At 38.4% G+C, this 19,913-nt stretch overlaps 1 protein-coding gene across 1 annotated transcript in view; it reads right to left on the reverse strand.

Moving 5' to 3' along the window:
• Positions 1-973: 973 nt before the first annotated feature.
• LOC308546572 (myosin-8) overlaps positions 974-19,913 on the reverse strand; it is a 29,250-nt gene continuing 10,310 nt past the window's right edge. The window contains exons 15-39 of the mRNA XM_081115675.1: positions 17,456-17,765; positions 17,279-17,346; positions 15,673-15,760; positions 15,472-15,589; positions 14,982-15,105; positions 14,743-14,879; positions 12,992-13,247; positions 11,080-11,322; positions 10,814-10,990; positions 10,588-10,733; positions 10,415-10,505; positions 9,934-10,323; positions 9,390-9,516; positions 8,947-9,065; positions 8,623-8,819; positions 7,385-7,568; positions 7,137-7,302; positions 6,916-7,040; positions 5,691-5,999; positions 4,807-5,010; positions 3,490-3,615; positions 3,234-3,404; positions 2,943-3,047; positions 2,285-2,380; positions 974-1,249 (exon numbers count right to left, since the gene is read on the reverse strand). Coding sequence (XP_080971801.1) covers positions 1,097-1,249; positions 2,285-2,380; positions 2,943-3,047; positions 3,234-3,404; positions 3,490-3,615; positions 4,807-5,010; positions 5,691-5,999; positions 6,916-7,040; positions 7,137-7,302; positions 7,385-7,568; positions 8,623-8,819; positions 8,947-9,065; positions 9,390-9,516; positions 9,934-10,323; positions 10,415-10,505; positions 10,588-10,733; positions 10,814-10,990; positions 11,080-11,322; positions 12,992-13,247; positions 14,743-14,879; positions 14,982-15,105; positions 15,472-15,589; positions 15,673-15,760; positions 17,279-17,346; positions 17,456-17,765 — 4,230 coding nt within the window. The 3' untranslated portion in view covers positions 974-1,096. The remainder of the gene's footprint in view (positions 1,250-2,284; positions 2,381-2,942; positions 3,048-3,233; positions 3,405-3,489; positions 3,616-4,806; positions 5,011-5,690; positions 6,000-6,915; positions 7,041-7,136; positions 7,303-7,384; positions 7,569-8,622; positions 8,820-8,946; positions 9,066-9,389; positions 9,517-9,933; positions 10,324-10,414; positions 10,506-10,587; positions 10,734-10,813; positions 10,991-11,079; positions 11,323-12,991; positions 13,248-14,742; positions 14,880-14,981; positions 15,106-15,471; positions 15,590-15,672; positions 15,761-17,278; positions 17,347-17,455; positions 17,766-19,913) is intronic.

The following is a 19,913-nucleotide window of genomic DNA, read 5'->3' on the forward strand; positions in this document are numbered from 1 at the left end:
ACCAGTTTCACAATGCACCTAGAATCCATCCACTTCTCATCATCTCCCAATGCTATATCTCTGTTCTAAGCCACTGTCATTTTTTAATCTTTTATTTTACAGTAAGCTCCTAACTGGTCCTCCAATTTCTACCTTTCCCCCTTAAGTCTATTCTGAATACAGCAACCAGAGTGATTCTTTTAAAATGTGTGTTAATTTACCTCCTTTGCTCAAAACTCTCCAAAGCTTTCCTATTCACTCTGAGTAAAGACAAAAGTCCTTAGGTGGTCCTTGGGCCCTGAGTGATCTCTGGGTCCCTGATTCCTCTCTTATGTTATAACTCTATCTTACTCTCCAGCCCTGCTAGCCTCCTCTGTCTCTTGTGACATGCCAACCTGCCCGTGCCTCAGGGCATTTGCATTTTTGTTGTTTCCTCTACCCTCATATACTCACTTGGCTTTCTCTCTTGCTTCCTTCAGGTCTCTGCTCAAATGTCTTCTTATTAGGGAGGTTTCCTTGACTACTGTATAAAATACTAACTGCCTCCACCATACTTTTTTATTTCCCATTAGCACTTACCATCTGACTTACTACATAGCTTCCTACTTGTTCATTGCCTTTCTCTCCTTGTAGAATATAAGCACCCAGAGGACAGGAACTATGTTCACGGCTATACCCACAGAGCTTAGAACAGTGCCTGGCACATAGTAGATGGTCAGTAACTATTTGTGGAATGGATAAATGAATGAGTCCTATCTGGAGGGGCAGTTTCAGGGAGTCTTTTCCTTAGTAATTTTTAACAATCTAGAGAGATTTAATAAGATCAAGATCAGCAAAAGATAATTATATGGAAAGAGGATGCTGGGTGGTGGGTGATGATTGAGGTACAGAATATGAATGCTCTGCAGTCATATATAAAATTAAAAATAATAGCTAGGTGAGAACTGTGTTTAAGAGCAAATAATTTTGGAAATAAGTGACAATCTTGTTTAATTTATAAGTTTACTGTAGCTTTTATTTACTCAACATTAAGGGGAAAACAAGCATCATAAAGTAAGTGACCAAAAATAGCACATTTTGTGCCTCTCTTCAGTCACTCCCTAGCATCAGGGCATGATCACTCTTCACTTATGACTCTTGTGTGAACCTCGCGGCTCTTCACCCGCAGCTTGTTGACCTGGGACTCTGCGATGTCAGCCCGTTCCTCGGCCTCCTCCAGCTCATGCTGGAGCTTGCGGAATTTAGCAAGATTAGCGTTGGATTGTTCCTCCTAAGAAGAGAGATAAAAATGTGAGAATTAGACTTTGTGGTTCTCATTGCACCTGTCACCAGACAGGATTATTTCTTTAACTCACCAAACAGCATTATTTCTTTAACTCAGATATTTCCTTCTTATGGTCATTTTGCCATATCTGACTTCAAATCTGGACAGAACTTATAACTTCAGTTACATTTTTTACTTTAAAGAATGAAAGAAGAAACCATTTTGAAATGGAAGGGACAACTTATGTCAAACCCATATAAACTTGAAATCCATTTATGATGTATGGGTTGGGTGGAAAGGAGGAAGAGACCCAGGCACCCTCCATTACAGGGTTTAGTAAGTAAAGGTAAGGCCAAATTATAACTTTGGGAAAATCCCACTTTAATTTTTTTTGCTGTATATTTTGACTCTGGTATACAGAGAAAGGGAAAAAGTGGGGCTAGGAAGAAAGTATGCCTCTGTTGGTTGGACTTCCTACTATTTGTGCCTCTCTCTTCTTTCCTTTCCTTACTTCCTACCTACTTCTTGCCTGCTACACTGCACCTGGAAGAATGGGAAACAGCTAGGAAAAGTGAAGCTGGAGGATCTTCTGGCATGTCCTTTATTACTGAATAGCAATGTGGAGAGAGGAGCCCCTGATGATGATACCGGCAGTGAGTGGATAAGTCAGGTGGGGTAAAAGATTTAAGTTTGGCTTTTGAAAACATTTGAGTTTGTGCATTTCTGGAGGGAGAGGAATATTTATCAGGGTGTTAGAGCTTCTACTGTATATCCTTTGCATTTATCAAGTAAGGTAGGTTAGTTTGAACTTCCTTTTTTCCCTTCATCCTTACAAATAGTTTAATAATAAAAATATATCATCTTGAAATCTTATTCTGTAATTAGGACTTTGGGGTAAATTTGTATTTATAAAATCATCTCTTAAAATATGAGTTGTATATTCTTACTTTGTCTCCTTGTTTCTCATTAACACTTTCTCTTTATATACTTTCTACCCTCCAGAAAGTTTTCTTCTTCCTCCAAAGACTTAAAGATACTTACAGCCTCCTCAGCTTGTCTCTTATATGATTTCACCTTCGCTTGTAATTTATCTACCAAGTCCTGCAGCCTGAGAACATTCTTGCGGTCTTCCTCAGTCTGGAAGTTTGAAAAAATGATCTGCATTCAACCCAATGAAATACGTCTACTATCAATGGTAAAATAAGTCATTTTAGTATGATGGCAGTGGGCCTGGGGTAAACGTGGTCAACTCTGAGGCTTCCTTCATAGTAATAACAGTCACCATTCTGATTAAGTGTCCACTATATGCAGGCACTATATTAGGTAATCATATGTACACATCTTTTCTAACCCTTATCTTCCTACCTTGGAGAGTAGATGTTACTCTGTTTAGGTGATGAAACTAAGGTTTAGAGTGTTAAGTAACCTACCCAAGTTTAAAAAATAAGAGAGGCCAAACTAGAGCTAATACCCATTATCTTGCTTTAAAACCTATATTCTTTCCTCTCTTATGCTATTATCTAAAAGCCTTCCTGATTTTCCAAGCTTAGTACATGTCTGTGATAAGCAACTGCATCATTTGCCTCTTAGGTGTACCAAGTTAATGTGTATCTATTTGTGAGTGACACATAAATCTTCACCAGGTTTCAAATTTCCCCCGGGCAGGAAGTCTGGATATTCTGGAAAGCTATTCCCTTACCTGGTAGGAAAGTTCCTTTACTCTTCTCTCATGTTTCCGCAAACCTTTAACAGTCTCAGCATTGCGTTTCTGTTCACTTTCAACCTCTCCTTCAAGCTCACGTACCTGCAACCAAGAATGATTCTTAGAGATTCAGTCTTGGAGGATATTAATTAGTTCAGGACCTACTGAAGGTATTAGGTGGATGTCCCCAGCCCCAGGACAAGCATGGGAGTCAGTATGTAGGAAGAGAGAAAGGTAGAGTGAGTGCTCTTTTCCACTTCCCAGATTCGGAAAGATTGAGATACCCACTCTGGCCTCCAGTTTCTGGATCTGCTTCTTCCCACCCTTCAGGGCCAGCTGCTCAGCCTCATCCAGGCGGTGCTGCAGGTCCTTCACCGTCTGCTCCAGGTTCTTCTTCATCCGCTCCAGGTGGGCGCTGGTGTCCTGTTCCTTCTTCAGCTCCTCAGCCATCATGGCTGCCTAATTAGCAAATAAATCAAGAAAATAAGGAAACCTGGTAATGGCAGTTTTCACACGCATATTATAAAACAAATGCTTATCTTACATCAGTGATGGCCTTTTTGGCCTTCTCTTCGGCATTGCGTGATTCTTGAATTACTTCTTCCACTTCACTCTGGAGTTGTGAAACATCATTTTCTAATTTCTTCTTGGTGTTGATTAGGCTGGTGTTCTGTTAAAAATAGTAAGTGGGAATTAGCAAGACTTGCATTTTGCCTTCTTGGGATTTTATAAATGTCTTACTTGTTGGCTCATGCAAGGGACTAATGGCAACATTTCACTAAACTTTGAGTATTTGTTCAGTACAGAATATTTACAAGGGTGGAACCCCCCCCCATTGCCCCAGGGTCCATCTGATTATGCGTAAGAATTCTGAGATTTAAGAATGTCTATATTAAGTAACTGCTCGTTCACTTATATTTCAACTGGACATCACTAGTATTATATCTTAAAAAGTTGGAAATACTAGAAAACAATAAATTCTTTTTGTGAGTGCCTGGCACTAGGAGTTTCTCATTTGGAAGGAAATCTAGTCTCTGTGAACTTTTGTGCTTTGGTACCTTGGGGAATGCTGGATTAATCTCATGAAAACATTTTCTTAACATTTCAACCCCATGGTTCTCAAAGGGAAGCACTACTTCCTCAATGGGTATTTGGAAATGTTTGGGGATGGATATATTTGGTTGTCAAAATGACTAGAGGGTGCTACTGTGTTTACTGTCTGGGCAAGTCAGGAATGCTCAACATACTATAAGGCTCAGGGACAGTAGACACAACAAGCTAAATGCTGAAGTGCCCCTGATAGGAAAGGCTGCGGGGAACGTTTCAGATTTTGGAGTCAACAGATATCTTTGTTCATGTTTAGTCCACAGTATGGTTTTCAAAATTAAGAACCAAACCTTATTTTTATTTTTATTTATTTATTTTTTAAAATATCTTTATTGATTTCAGAGAGAGGAAAGGAGATGGAGAGAGAGATATAGAAACATCAATGATGAGAGAGTCATTGATCGGCTGCAGCCCGCAACCCAGGTATGTGCCCTGACCGGGAATCGAACCCCGATCGCCTGGATCCTAGGTCCACGCTCAACGGCTGAGCCACGCCTGGTCGGGCCCAAACCTTATTTTTAAATAAAGAAGTAATACCCTCTTTTTTGGGGGTAAAAAAATCTAAAGGCAAATAGGAACACACACATAAAAACATTTATAACCCCACACCTCAAGATAACTGCAATTAATATTTTAGTTATATCACCCATTCTTTTAAAAATACATATATTTATTAAAATACAGTACTTTCACACTATAATTCTGATTCATCACTTAACAGTACACCAGCATTTGTTTGATGTGAGGGTCTCACCTGGGTGTGCAGGAGCTGGACACGTTCACTGGCATCCAGCAGCTCCTGTTCTGCTATTTTCCTGCTCCTCTCAGTCTGCTCCAGAGATGCCCGCAGCTCCTCTACCTCAGCCTGCAGCAGGTTGGCTCTGCGCTCAACCATCATCAGCTGCTCCTTCAGGTCCTCCTGGCCCCGGAGAGCATCATCCAGGTGTAGCTGGGTGTCCTGTTACATAAAAGAAAGGCCTTAGACACTCTGAAGAGGATATGAACATCCTTGGAGGTGAACTAAGAGAATGTACTGGTGCCAGGAACAGGAAATGACAGGCCTTTCATTTGAAAGAGCATAAATATGGTGATGTCACTAACTCACATTAGAAACACTTACCAGGAGACAGATTCTTGTTCTGTTTATGACATTAACTTGTTATTTTTTCATGTGCAAGTCCTAATGTCTATCATTTATGGAGCATATTCCATATGTTCTACCCAGTACTTGATATCTGTTGTCTTCCTTGATTCTCACAATAACCCTATATTCTACAAAGTAATCACTCTTATTCTTATTTTGTAGATGAAACAAAGATTCTGAGAGGTTAAATAACTTGCCTAAAATCACACAGCTAGAAAGTGACAAAACTAAGACTCAGCCTCAGGCCTGTTGGTGCCAGTCTTGCACTTGTTCTCATATTGTACCGTATCTCTGGGCTTCTCTTTGTTCTTTTATATAACATTACTTTAAAAATATTATATTCTATGTGTATTTAATTTAGTTACCACCATACTATGAGCTGTATAATTTGTTAAAAGAAAAAAAATGGATGGTTTAACAGGAAGGTATTTTGAAGAATGGAAGACCAGTAAGGTGCCTGACTTATCTGAACTGTTAAATGTGGACTCATTCACCTTCAGGATCCCTTGGGTGTTCCTGTAGTTCCTCAAACTCTCTGCAGCCAAACGGTTGGCATGGTTCAGCTGGATTTCCATTTCATTAAGATCTCCCTCCATCTTCTTCTTGACTCTCAGAGCATCATTCCTGCTCCTGATCTCAGCATCCAGCATGCTCTGCATGGACTCCACCACTCTAATGTGGTTTCTCTTCAGCTGGTCAATTTCCTCATCCTTTTCAGCAATTTTCCTGTCAATTTCAGACTTGACTTGGTTCAACTCCAGCTGGATACGCAGGATCTTTCCCTCTTCATGTTCAAGAGATGCCTTAACAAAACAGTGACCAATTAATATGGACAATAACTTGAATATTTGAGATGTATTTCTTGTGAGCCAAACTCTTAATATCAGTTTATGTAATTTTACAAAGTATAATACAATAGTTCCAGGAACCTGCTAGGTAAATCATTCTTTTGTTTATTCAGTCACAGATTATACAGGGCAGCTCTGTAGTAAAGGCGTTCTGTAAAGTATAAAGTGCTATACAAATATTACTCATGCAAATATTAACAAAAATTATATGATTAAAATTATGCAAACTTTTAATCTGTTTTATAAATTAAAATGTTCATGTGTGATATTTTAATTCCTGCTGTAGAAATTCTCAATTTTAAAACATATGTTTTTTTTCTGATTACATAATACATATTCACTGTAGAACATGGGGGTGATATATAAAAGCAAAGGGAAAAACTTCCTGTTTTGCCCTCACTCAGAGATACCCATTTTAATGTTATGCATTTTCCTAGTTTTTTCTTATTTATATATATTTCTACATAATAACATTATATTGTACATGCATGTATATTGCTTTAAAATTGTCTACCATAAATATTTTTTAGTATTAATTATATTTAGTCTCTGTGTAAAATTGCTCTTGGTACTCCATGAATCTCCCACACTTTTCTTAATCTCGTTCTTGGATTGGACATCTCTGTGCTTAAAGCTTTACTTCCATTTAAGATTATTTTCTTAGAAATAGAATTGATGGATCATGGTAGTTGCATTTTTAAGGCTTTTGATTACTATTGCCAAATTCCATTTATAAAGCTTAAGCAAGTTCAGCTTCTCACCAGCTCAGTGATAAGGTATATACTTTACAGTATCACTGCCCACTGAGTGTTTTCACTGATGTTTGTCTTTGATTCCCCCCCCCCGCCTCTAACAACTTAGTAATATATACCTCTGCTTCCTCTAAGGCAGCCTGAATGTCACATTTCTCTTGTTCCACTTGCTTCTTTATTTTTTCCAATTCATGGATTTGCTTCCCACCCTCAGCAATCTGCTCAGTGAGGTCAGAAATCTCCTCTGTGGGTGAACAGGCAAGGGAGAAGTGGTGAGCTGATGACAACATGGAAAGGTCCAGTCGGGCTATGTGGGGTAGGGAAATTCAAGAGAACTCACGCTGCAAGTTTTTATTCTCTCTCTTTAGTGTTTCAAGTTGGTCTAGCGATTCCTCATAGGCATTCTTGATCTTGAACAGCTCAGTGCTGAGAGAACGGGACTCCTTCTGAGAGGCCTCAAGTTCAGCCTGAGTTTCCTCCTGCTTCTGTTTCCATTCTGATAGGACCTGAAAGCAGTAAATTGTCAGCCAATGCATGGAGAAAGGGTAACCAAGTAAACACGGGTAAAGTTTAAGCAGGCTGGGCCACCTTGTCAAAGTTCCTCTGCTTTTTGTCCAGGGCTGCACAGGCAGCATTAGTTCGCTCCACATCAAGCATGAGGTCCTCCACTTCATTCTGGAGCCGCTGCTTGGTCTTCTCAAGGGAGGCGCACTTGGCGTTCACGGCTTCTACATGTTCCTCAGCATCCTGCAGACGCTGGGCCAGCTTCTTCCTGAAAAGTTAGCCAGGCATTTAAGGACAGTGGGCAAGCGGTAACCCCCTTGGCCTCCTTTCACTGTCCTGTTTCCATGGCAAATAACATGATTTTCAAAACTGGCAGCCAGAACTACTTTCTAGATAGATAAACGGTGATTCAAGTCCTTGGTAAGTTGTCGAATTCTTAGACACTGCTCTTGGTACTCCATGAATCTTACAACATAAGTAATCCAGAATTTTCAGGACTTCTCATTGAGTATGATTGTGGAGAATGTATGGCCAGGACAATTTTATTGATTGACTTATGTATCTTATCCCATTCCAGAAAGTACTTGAGGCTAACTAGATATTTTATTGGACAAAAATATACTGAGCATATTAATTTGCTTACTCAAAGTTTCCATTTTATTTTACGTACTTTTTCTCTGACAAAAGTCAGTTTCTTCTAATCAAAGTTGAACAGTCTCACTGGAGGAACAAGTTGATGGGTAAATCAGGACAACTCATCCAGTTTAAGCAAAGGCAGGTCTTTCTTTTCCCTTCTGGATCTCCTACATTTAAAATTCCCAGTTATGTGCCAACTATACATCCTTCAGATTCAGACAAGTCTTTAGCCCTGATGCCTAAGAAGATCTACTTGAAGGTCCCTTTTGATGTGTACACAGACTAAGGCTTTACTTGATTTATACCAGTCCTGATATTAGTATTGTTTAATGACCTCTAACATGAATTTTAAGAGCTATCTCTTTCTACTGCAATACTTAAGGTAGGCTCTGGAATCAGAATGCCTGGTTCTAATCCCAGTTGTACTGTTTATTAACCATATGCCCTTGGGTTAGTTGGTTAACCTCTCATAGCTTCAATTTTCTCATCTGTAAATAGGAATAAGAATAATAACACCAACATAAAACTAAATGAGCTAATTTATATATAGTATTTGACACATAGTATGCACTCAGTAAATGTTAGCTTCTGCTATTATTACATTTCCATCATCATCAGTATCATCACAACTGCTTCTGGGAATTGCTGAGTTGGGCAACTCCTCCCCCAGAGTTCACAGTACATACTTGGCTTCCTCCAGCTCCTCTGTGCGCTGGATGGCATCCGTCTCATATTTGGTTCTCCACTGGGCAACCTCGCTGTTGGCCTTGGACAGCGCCCTCTGCAGCTCCGCTTTGCCTTCCTGCTCTTCCTCATACTGTTCCCGAAGCAGGTCACAGTCATGGCGGGAGGACTGCAGGGCGTGGGCCAGGGCATTCTTGGCCTGGAGAAGTACCAGTTCAGTGACTTAAATTCATTTACTCAGTGATATTTAATTTACACATCCAAAGTAGAACCTCACTGGACATGTTTAGATTTGATTAGCCAAGAAGATCTTAGGTAACACTCACTTTAGTTTCTTCTTCTAACTGACGTTTCATGTCCTCAATCTGCTGACTGGATGCTTGTTTGCTCCTTGAAAGCTGAGAGACTAAAGCCTCTTTCTCATCTAATTGTCGGGAATATTCACCTAAGATTAATAAAAGTAAAGGAATTTGTTAATGGCGTTAAAAATTAACCTAAAGCTTTTATATTTATATATGTATGTATATCAAATATATACTTCTGAGTATTATAAAACTGGTTAGAACTGAAGATTAAAGAGCAGAGTTGCTATAGGAGTGTAACAAGTAAACTTGCTTGCTGATTCTTGCTTATTTTTTCTTTCTGACTTGCTCAGCAAATTCTTATAGTTTGTTTATCCCACTCTAAAATGGAAGTCTTACTATTTTTAAGAACCGCTGGAATCGTTTTTATCTAGTGCAAAGTTTCAGGTTCAGAGAAAGATCTTTACCTGCTTCCGTCTGCAGGCGAGCTCTCTGAGCTGTCAGGTCATTGATCAGCCGCTGCTGCTCTTCTTCCTTTGTCTTAAGTTCACTTACTTGGTCTTCCAGTGTGCGGCACATCTTTTCAAGGTTTCCCTATGGTACATGTGGCATTGAAGGATGAGACATTGTATACAGTAAAGTAAGTTACAACTTGGTTCTTTAAATATTTTTACAGTGAATGAATTTATGCTGTCTGAGTAGAGGGCTATGGCACCAACTCTATGGAACACACTGGGATTGAAGCATGGTGAATGCATAGTGGCCCTAAAAAGGTCATTGTTGGAGCCCATTCATTTATCTCAACAAGAGCGACACTTGCTTAAAGTGGATTTTGAAATAATCTTAATGGGTCAAATCAAGCATTTAAAAAATGAAGTAGAATGGATTATATTAGAATAGAAAATATTAGATTAATGCTATAAACTGCTTGCAAACAATGTTTAATGACAGAGAACAATGGATGTTCTAATAGGTTATTAATTAACCTCATTTAGAGACAGTGTTGGGTACCTTGGCTTTGGAAATGGCCTCTGAGTTACTGCTAAGATCATCGATCTCCATCTTCAGCTCACTCTTCTCCTTTTCCAGCTTCTGCTTGACCCTCTGCAGGTTGTCTATCTGCTCCCCAAGTTCAGCCACACTGTCTGCGTGCTTCTTCCTCAGGGTGGCTGCCATGGCTTCATGCTGCAAGGTGGCCTCCTCCAGGTCCCTGCGCATTTTCTGGAACTCAGCCTCCCTCTTCTTGGTCATCTCAATCTGGGCTGAAGTTGCCCCACCAGCTTCTTCCAGCCGCTCGCTGATCTCCTCCAGTTCCCGGGAGAGGTCCGAGCGCTGCTTCTCTGCTTTGGCCCGAGAGGCCCTCTCTGCCTCGATTTCCTCTTCCAGCTCCTCAGTGCGGGCCTGGGAGTGATGCAAGCACATTAACATAAATTCATCTCAGTTTCAGGCTTTTTTTGAGGGGGTGCAGAAAAATAGAGGTGAGATGACTCACCTGCAACTCTTTGATTTTCTTCTGGAGTTGAATTTCTACTGCTTGCTCATCTTCAATTTTGCTTAGCAGATTGCTGATTTCAAATTCTTTCCTTTAGAAATAAGAACAAGACGTATTAGTACCCATATGAATTTAAAGATGATATTACATAAGTTTTTTTCTGGAGTTCCTACTTTTTAAGTTTTTCATCAAGTTGCTGTTTGTCATTTTCTGTATCCATTGTAGATTCTTGTGCCAATTTTAGGTCACCCTCCAGTTTCCTCTTTGCTCTTTCTAGATCCATTCGAAGTTTCTTTTCTTGCTCCAGAGACCCTTCAAGCTAATGAGAAAGTAAAATTTGTTAAAAATTGAAAGTGTGTTAAAAAAACCCTTTCAAATGGTTATTAAAAATACGCTTACATCATCCACTTGCTGCTCTAGCTTGGCTTTAGCTTTGGTCAGGGTGTTGACTTTGTCTTCTTCTGCCTGCAGATCATCCAGGGTCTGCTGGTGGGCCTCTTGGAGGGCCTTCTTCTCCTTGGTCAGTTTGGCTATGGTTTCGTCCAGACCTGCCATCTCTTCTGTGAGGTTTTTCACCTAGAAGGTCAAGGAAGAGATTTCTTTACTCTGAAGCAGCCTATTGGCTGGTAGAACCTCTATAGAATGTAGCAGAATATGATTCACACCTTGTTCTCTGTGGCGTGCTTTTCTTTCTCAACCTTGGCCAGAGTCAGCTCGAGGTCGTCAATGTCTTTCTTGAGGTCTGAACATTCATCCTCCAGCTTCCTCTTCTTGGCCGTCAGCTCGGCATTGATCTCTTCCTCATCCTCAGCTCTCTCTGTCACCTCCTTGATTTTGGCCTCCAGCTGGATTTTGTTTTTAATCAGTTGTTCACATCTTTCCTCTGCATCAGCCAAGCTATCTGCTTCCTTTGAGGAGATTCAGTGAGATACTTAGAGAACTTGTTTCTTATGTTGAACTTGTTTGAACAAAATAGTGTTCACTGAATTTTGATGAATTTTTCAGTATGAATGTAAAATAAACTTAATTGAATATTATTACATGGCCTGTAGAAATACAGCTAATTAGAAGTAAGACTGTTGATTTAGAAGGAAATTAGTCTGAAAATGATTGGACTGAAGAAATTGACTATTTGAAAAAGAGTGCATAGAAGAGCAGAAGGACCAAAGGAAGCCTGGGGTCTTGTCCCAAATATGTCTCCATATGTCTGACCTTTATTGCTTTTTTTTCTCTTATGTTCATTTATCTCATATGTAATAAGCAGGTTGGAAGAAATGATTGCTAACCGCATTTCAGCTGTAATATTCAAAGGTTCTGACTTAGTCAAATTGGTTAGTTTTGTTTTTGAGCATATCCTACTCACCTCAAGCGACTAGTTACTATACTGAATTTTAAGAAGGAAAGAAAAAGACCTTATGTTTGCCTGTGAATACATTTCCATGCAGCGTTTTTATACACTCAAAACCTTCTTGATAGTCCATAACAGTGCTATAATTACCCAGAATTTTCATTTTCATTTTAAGAATTTTCTTAGTCTCAAAATGAATTTTAGAATATATAAGAATATATAATTTTGAAAAACCATATGGCTCAATAACATTTTTATAAGTTACTAAAGAACTCAAATAAAAATCAGGTCAACCACTAATTTATTAGATTACACTGGCCTGGATAATTTCTTTAACTTCTTGGTGTTTGTTTTGTTCATATCTTGTTTTTAAATGCTTAAATGGATGATATGGGGACTTCCCAGGGTTCCTTTGCATCTATTTTAAACAGTGATGCACTCAATAAATAATTTACTCACTGACTATCAAAGAGTTTAAGATGAAGAGACTGTGATCCTATGCTTTTGGGAAGCTATAACTTTCATATAAGTAAAGTTATCAGAAGGAGATTTTAAAACAGCTTAAAAATTTTAGGAAAACTTATTTTCACAGGTTTCTTCTTGACAGTGTTGGGCTTGCTGGACCAAGTAAAGTTGTGTTTAGCCGGAGTGTAGGTGTCAAACCTACCCCCCACTCTGATTACAACTCCTTCCTGAACCAGTAAACAGAGGCTTTAAGAACTTGGCATTTGTATCAAAAGAAGAATCATAGAGGACATGTCGCTCTACCTTATACCCTGGTAGTACAGTTAAAGTACCATAAGTAAGTTCATTGAGCTTAGTCTCAGGGGCTGAGGAAAAGAGATACAGAGAAGAATAAGAATACTATCATCTGTCTTGAATTTAAATATAGTCTCTACACTTGCATTCAGAAAACAAGACTATATTTTAAGGCTGGCATGAAGCAAGCAAGGCAAATGGATAAAATGAGATTTGGGGGCTTGCCTTTAAACCGCTTTCTTCATGATAAATTTATGATATGTGAAATACATTCTTCAATTTTTTTCTTTTCCATTTGTAATTTGGAAGTAATTGTGCCTTCCTCATAGGCATATTGTAAGCAAAGTGAAATACTAAAAACACAACTTGAGATTTTGTTTTTCAAGAAAACATCATTTATAAATCCAAAGTACATGTGAATTCCAGAAAAGCTTTAGTAACATGGTACATTCAGAACACAGAGTACTCACAGACTGAACCTGGAGCTGTAGGTCATTTTTCTCTTTTAAAAGAGTGACCATTTTTTCCTCCAGTTCCTTTCTCTTTGCTTCTGATTTGGCAAGTTCATCCTTGGTTTTCTGGAACTCTTCCTTCATGGTGGCCATCTCCTTCTCGGTCTCTGCGCTCTTGAGGAGGGGCTTGATCTTGAAGAAGAGCTTCATCCAGGGCCAGTGCTTGACGTTCATGAAGGCGCGGATGTTGTACTGGATGCAGAAGAGGGCTTCTCTGAAATGGCACAGAAATACCAGTGTAGGCTGATCTATTAGAGACGACATCATTATTTTTATTATATACAAACTCCCCTTTTAATGACCCCCCAACATATAAATGATATGTCAGATTCTGTGTATGTTATATGCAGGCTTTATACACACACTTGTACACACGTGCACATCTTCACACTCACACTTATAATAATACTCAGTATAACTACTTTGCTAATGTGTGCTGATCATATTGAACAATTCTGGGTTTTCCAGTTTCTGTCAAACTAGCAATGAAGCCGATATTAGAGGGGGAATACTTTACATGTATGAGCACCATGTACAATTTTAAGATCATTTGAAATACTACAATATTAGTGATTTGGGAGTGGATGTGGCAGTTGTAAATTGATTTAGCTGCTTGGCTGTTGGCATATGGATGTGAACTATGAAATGGCATAGGTTGCTTTTTGCTTTCTTAATTGCCCTACCTAACTTGAGCTTATGATTTGTCATGTCTTCCTTGAAACCTCTCATTATTTAACTCGCCACTGAGTTATCCACTCTATAAACTTTTGTTAGTTTCTTCAGATAATATACTGCCTTTTATCAAATTATTTGAAATGCCTCATTCTCACTCATTTTATTTTGAATATCTGCAGTGCATTCAGCACAGATTGAGCTCTAAAATTTGTTTTATTTAAATAAAATTATAAAATAATAAAAGTTATCCTTTCTGTAAACTGTAGCAATAGATTGACAAGGTTTGACTATCTGGTAGCAATGTGTATGTTTCTTCAAGCTTTCTAACAGAGAAATTCTATTTTTACAGGTCCAATTTATGAGAACCATAACTCTGAGAAGGCAGATACTAGGACACAGATCATAATGTAGACAGACACATGTAAATGACTTGGGAACACATGTTGCAGACCTAAATAAGTAGTTATTGAACAAAACGAATGCAAAAATGTGTGTGTGAGGACAGGGAATGGAGTAGTGCTGTGTAGATAGAGCTGGATGAAGTTAATTAAAGAAAGGAGGAGTGGAAGTTTTGAATTTATAAATAGATAAATCAGAATGGGGGAGAGGGCTTATACAAACCTGAAAATAGGAGATAAGCAAATTGTTTAGCCTGGCAGGAAAGGCTGTGTGGTTGGAAATGATAGATGAGATGGGGAATATAGAGGGCTTGACAGCCATGCAAGGTGACTTGAATTTGACACAGCAGACCATGGGGAACCACAAACTGAGATGTGGCATGATGAAATAGTGCTTACTGCAAATTATTCCTGCAGCTGTATGTGAGATGGATAGGAAGGGAGAAATTGGAGGGAGGAGAGAAGTTTTGGAGGGAATCCAAGTGAGAGGATCAGCAAAAGCTGATGTGTTGTAGGAGTGATTTCTTAACTGGGTGAAAAGCACACAGCCACAAAATGAAAGAGTTAGTGAGTGAGGGAGGCTGACTGATAGTCCCTAAAGGACCTTACAATTCTGATGTTCAGCACAGTTGTTACCTCCTTTGCAGCATCTTTTGATATTCTACCCTCATTAGGAATCCCCTACAGACAGCTTGAGTTCTTGTTATAATCTGGGCCAATTTGTCATCTCTCATTTCTTCCAGAAGACCCAGAAGGCCAGCTTTGAAGAAAACCTTTGAAGAGAAAGGGAGAGTTACAAAGCATCCCCCATACTACAGGAGACACAGAGGTGGCAGAAGGTACTTGGATCAGGTGTAAATAATTAACAGCTATACCTTTGTATGTCCAAATTTATATTGAGTGTGATCAATGTCAATAGACCCTAGAAGTTTCTCAGAAGCTTTCTTGCTGTCAATGAACTGTCCCTCTGGGATAGCACTTGCATTTAAAACTTTGTATCTGTTCAATCGAAGAAAGAAAGATTAGGAAGGTGTGATCATATATGAAAATCAAATTACACCAAAAAGAAACATCAATAAAAATCTCAGAGAAAGACTAAAATTAGAAAATCCATCTGTTCTTTAAGTTCAGATAGTAAAACAATATGATTTTTCCACTGTCTAAGCATGCCTCCTTCTTATTATTAAGAAATGCCACCTCTTCTAACCTGTTATTCTGTCCTACCACCAAGAGACTATCTTATTTGACTTCTTAATTTTATAATATTTACTAAGCAGGATACATGAAATACAGTAAACAGAGGACAACAATTAAGATGATTAAATATTCATGGCATTCAGTGAAATACAACAAAGACAGACTGGCCTTTGTTTAAAGTCCCCATATAAGATTCTGCTTGGGAATCCCTTCCTGCAGATGCGGATGCCTTCCAGCACACCATTACACCTCAGCTGGTGCAGGACAAGTTCATGCTCCATGGCCCCTAAAAATATATTAGAGTACTTACAGCTGGGCACTGAATTTTCAAACTTGTGCCTCTGATTATTTCATGCTCTTATATCTTACCGGGAGTTTTGGTTTCATTGGGAATGATGCACCGTACAAAGTGAGGGTGTGTGCACCTCAGGTTGGTCATCAGTTTATTTAAATTTTCCTAGAAACCAGATAGAAGAGACTTGATGAGAAAGTTCTAGTTCAGATTTCTATTTTGTAATTATATGGAACTAAGCAATATACTCTGTGAGGCTTCAATTGCTCTGTATTTTAAAGATATCAAAATTCTAGACTGCCAAGTAACCAAAAGGCCAAAATACTGGGAAGAAATGTAGCTGTCCAAGGTTTTAATTTCTAACACTTAAGATCTATCCTATAAGCAAACTGAAAATTCAGGATGCATAGGAAGTGTTCTCAACTGGGAATCAGAAGACAAAAGACTATGGTTTTGCTTTGCCACTAATGAGCTGCTTGATTTTACAAAATCGTTTTTGTCACTCTGGACCTCATTTGAAAATAATTGAGATTACCTCTAAGATCTCTTTCATTTCTGTTAGTGCTAATAATTTTCACAGTAGTGGTTTACAGTGGTAACCTAGGTTAGCAACTGTTCCAACTTTTGCCATTCCTTCCTTGAGTTTCTTCTTTTTGTATTTTTTTTGAAGAGTCTAAAATCATGAAACTCTATAACCTTGTAGGGGTGAATCTTAGGTACCTGAAAATGATCCACAGCCTGAAACGTAGGGGGTGAGTTATTCCAGAAATAAGGTAATTGGCTATGACAGATGATGGTGTTTTACTTAATCATAGAAAACTCGCATATAAATATTTCTCAGTATTTCTTAGATACACTCTTTGAGAAGGCAGCATTGTCTCCTCCATCTCATTAAACCATTAGGAAATAAACAAAAGTAATGAATTTCTAATCTTAAAAACATGTACAAAGATAAGTTATAAAACAATAGTCTAGGGTGAGATAGTGCAGATTGGTATTGAGAAAGAAAAAGAACAGGGCAGTTTTGCTGTTTAGGTCATAGGTTATATCTGCATTTAAAAGGAAATAAGCTTAGCCATACAGATTCTGACAAAGCAGCCATTAGACTGGTCGTTTAATACATTCTTTAAGCCACCTAAGAAAGTCACATTACTTGCGGTAAAATTATTGCTGTTTTAATCTCAGGAGACATTTTCTATCTTAATCATCTATATAAATCACTAGGCTTGGCTTTAGGTTATTTTCATCTATTACAAAAAATTAAATCTACCTCAGAGGACAAAGATGTGTTTTGGTGGAAAGATGTTTAAAAGAGTATATCTCAGGCTCATTCTCAAAGAGGAACTCAGGAACATTCTCAAGGGCAACATTAGTGGAAAAAAGATACAGCCTTCCACAGGGATAGCTTTGAAGTTCAGCTGTGCTTCTTTAAAAATCAGCCTTATTATATAATAAGAAAGCTTCTAAGGACTTTTTGGCATTCTTGAATGCATCAGACAGTCATAATGAGGAGCAATGGTAAAGCACCGACCCTGCAGAAGTATTGCTTTGGATGTACCCTGAGAAGAGTGAATATTTGAAGTGATTTTTATTAACATTCCATTCCCTCCTAATTTATTCTGAGTTCTATAATTATAATTCATAGAAACTTAATAGGTTTTCTGAATTAAATTTGTACTGTACCCTGAAAAGAGCTGAGACAGTCTGGAAAGAAGAGCCCTTCTTCTTAGCACCTTTTTTGGCACCAGTGTCTGAGGTAAAAAGAAAATACATCAATTAAAGTAGGATCCCAGAGGCGGGAATGGTATGTGAACATTCTGTGGGAATAGGTTTAAATTAGATTACGAGCACAGAAAGTACCTGCTTCAGTGCCAGCATATGTGGAAAAGAGACTGGCCAGAGCCTTCATTGAAGACTTCTGGTATAGCCCAACCACGGTCTCATTCAGGGGGTCCTTGTTCTTGTCAAGCCAGCCAGTAATGTTGTAGTCCACGGTGCCCGCGTAGTGGACCAGAGAAAAGTGGGCCTCAGCCTTGCCTTTGACAACTTTGGGTTTCTGGAAGTTGGCAGACTTGCCCAGGTGCTGGTCATACAGCTTGTTCTTGAAGGAGGTGTCTGTGGCCTTCGGGAACATGCACTCCTCTTCCAGGATAGAGAAGATGCCTAGTGGCTGAATTCAGAAAGGTAGACATTGGTGTCAACCTATCTTCTTTCAAAAGACATAGACATAGTATTTGATCAAATTATGATCATTCCCCAATTAATTATATTTATAAAGTATAACAGAGTCACGCCCTGCCGGGCGTGCCTCAGCGGTTGAGTGTCAACCTAGGATCCAGGCAATCAGAGTTCGATTCCCAGTCAGGGCATATGCCCGATGTGTGGGCTTGATCAATGACTCTCTCATCATTGATGTTTCTCTCTCTCTCTCCCTCTCCTTTCCTCTCTCTGAAATCAATAAAGATATATTTAAAAAAAAAAAAGTATAACAGAGTCAGAATGTTTATCACTAGAATGACCTTTCTACCATTTTTATCACATTCAATCCACAGCATAATTTTTTTGACTTTAAATAATTTATTTTTCAGTTATAATTGACATACAATATTATATTAGTTTCAGGTTTACAACTCAGTGATTAGACATTATATAACTTACTAAGTGATCATCCCGATAAATCTTGTACCCATCTGACACCATACATAGTTGTTACAATATTATTGACTATATATATCCCTGTGACTATTCTGTAACAATCAATTTGTACTTCTTAACCCCTTAACATTTTCACCCATACCCCCAAGCCCCCCCTTCCATCTGGCAACTGTCAAAATGCTCTCTGTATCTGAGTCTGTTTCTGTTCTGCTTGTTCGTTTATTTTGTTTTTAGATTCAATTATTGACAAATATGTATTTATTGCCATTTTATTATTCATGTTTTTTATTTTATTTTTCCTTCTTCTTAAAGAAGGCCCTTTAACATTTCATGGAATACTGGTTTGATGGAGATGAACTCCTTTAGCTTTTCTTTGTATGGGAAGCTCTTAAATGTCCTTTGATTCTAAATGATAGTTTTGCTGGGTAGAATAATCTTGGTTGTAGGTCCTTGCTTTTCTCAGTTTGAGTATTTCTATTTTTAGTGTAATTTAAAAAAATCCTCACCTGAGGATATGTTTTTTGTTGATCTTAGAGAGAGAAGAAGGGAGAGAGAGAAACATGGATGTGAGAGAGAAACATTGATCAGTTGCCTCCTGAACATTCCCTGACTGGAGATCAAACCCCTAACCTAGGTATGTGTCCTGATTGGAAATCGAACTGGCAACCTTTTGGTGTATGAAACTATGCTCCAACCAACTGAGTCACACTGGGCAGGGCCAATTTTAATATTTCTTGTTATTTCCTTCTGGCCTGCAAAGTTTCTGTTGAGAAATCAGCTGACACTATTATGGGAGTTCCCCTTTAGGTAACTTAACTGCTTTTCCCTTTCTGTTTTTAAGATTCTTTCTTTGTCTTTAACCTTTTGCATTTTAATTATGATATGCCTTGGTGTGGGCCTCTTTGGGTTCATCTTGTTTGGGACTCTGTGCTTTCTGGACTTGTATATGTATTTCCTTCACTAGGTCTGGGAAGTTTTCCATCATTATTTTTTCACACAGGTTTTCAGTTTCTTGCTCTCTCTGTTCTCCTCCTGGGACCCCCATGATGCAAATGTTAGTATGCTTGAGGTTGTTCCAGAGGCTCCTTATAATATCCTCATTTTTTTGGATTCTTCTTTTTTTGCTCAGCATTATTTTTATTAAAAGACGAGCTGGATACAAACTCCAGATGTCAGCACAGCATGTGGGGGGTAATCTGTTAAAAGGTTCTTTACTTATCATACCTTTTTCCCTATTGAGGGAATTAACCTATTGTCAAAGTTTTATTTTGCTATGAAAATACTAACTTAGAATGATGTTTACTTCATATACAATAATTAAATAGTATAAATGATCCAAACCTTATTTAAGACATTTTGTGTATTTAATCTCCTTAAAGATAGATTATGAAGAAGCATAAGCAATTTAACTTCTTGACCTCCAAACAGATTAACTTTCATATAAGCTGTAGCTGTGTTACCTGTGCATTAATTTTTATTTAGGAAAAAGACTTATTTTTATTGGATCATGATGGAGATAGAATTAGAACTAATGAGGTAGTTCTTCCAGTGAAGCAGACTATATCAATAAAGTCTTCAGTGCTGCTGTAAAATTGGATTTGAGTCAGTGTTAGAACAAAACTGGTTGGGACAAAATGAAAGTGAACACTCTGACCCCTCTTAT

This window comes from Miniopterus schreibersii (assembly GCF_964146895.1).
Source record: "Miniopterus schreibersii genome assembly, chromosome: 16".
Lineage (NCBI taxonomy): Eukaryota > Metazoa > Chordata > Mammalia > Chiroptera > Miniopteridae > Miniopterus > Miniopterus schreibersii.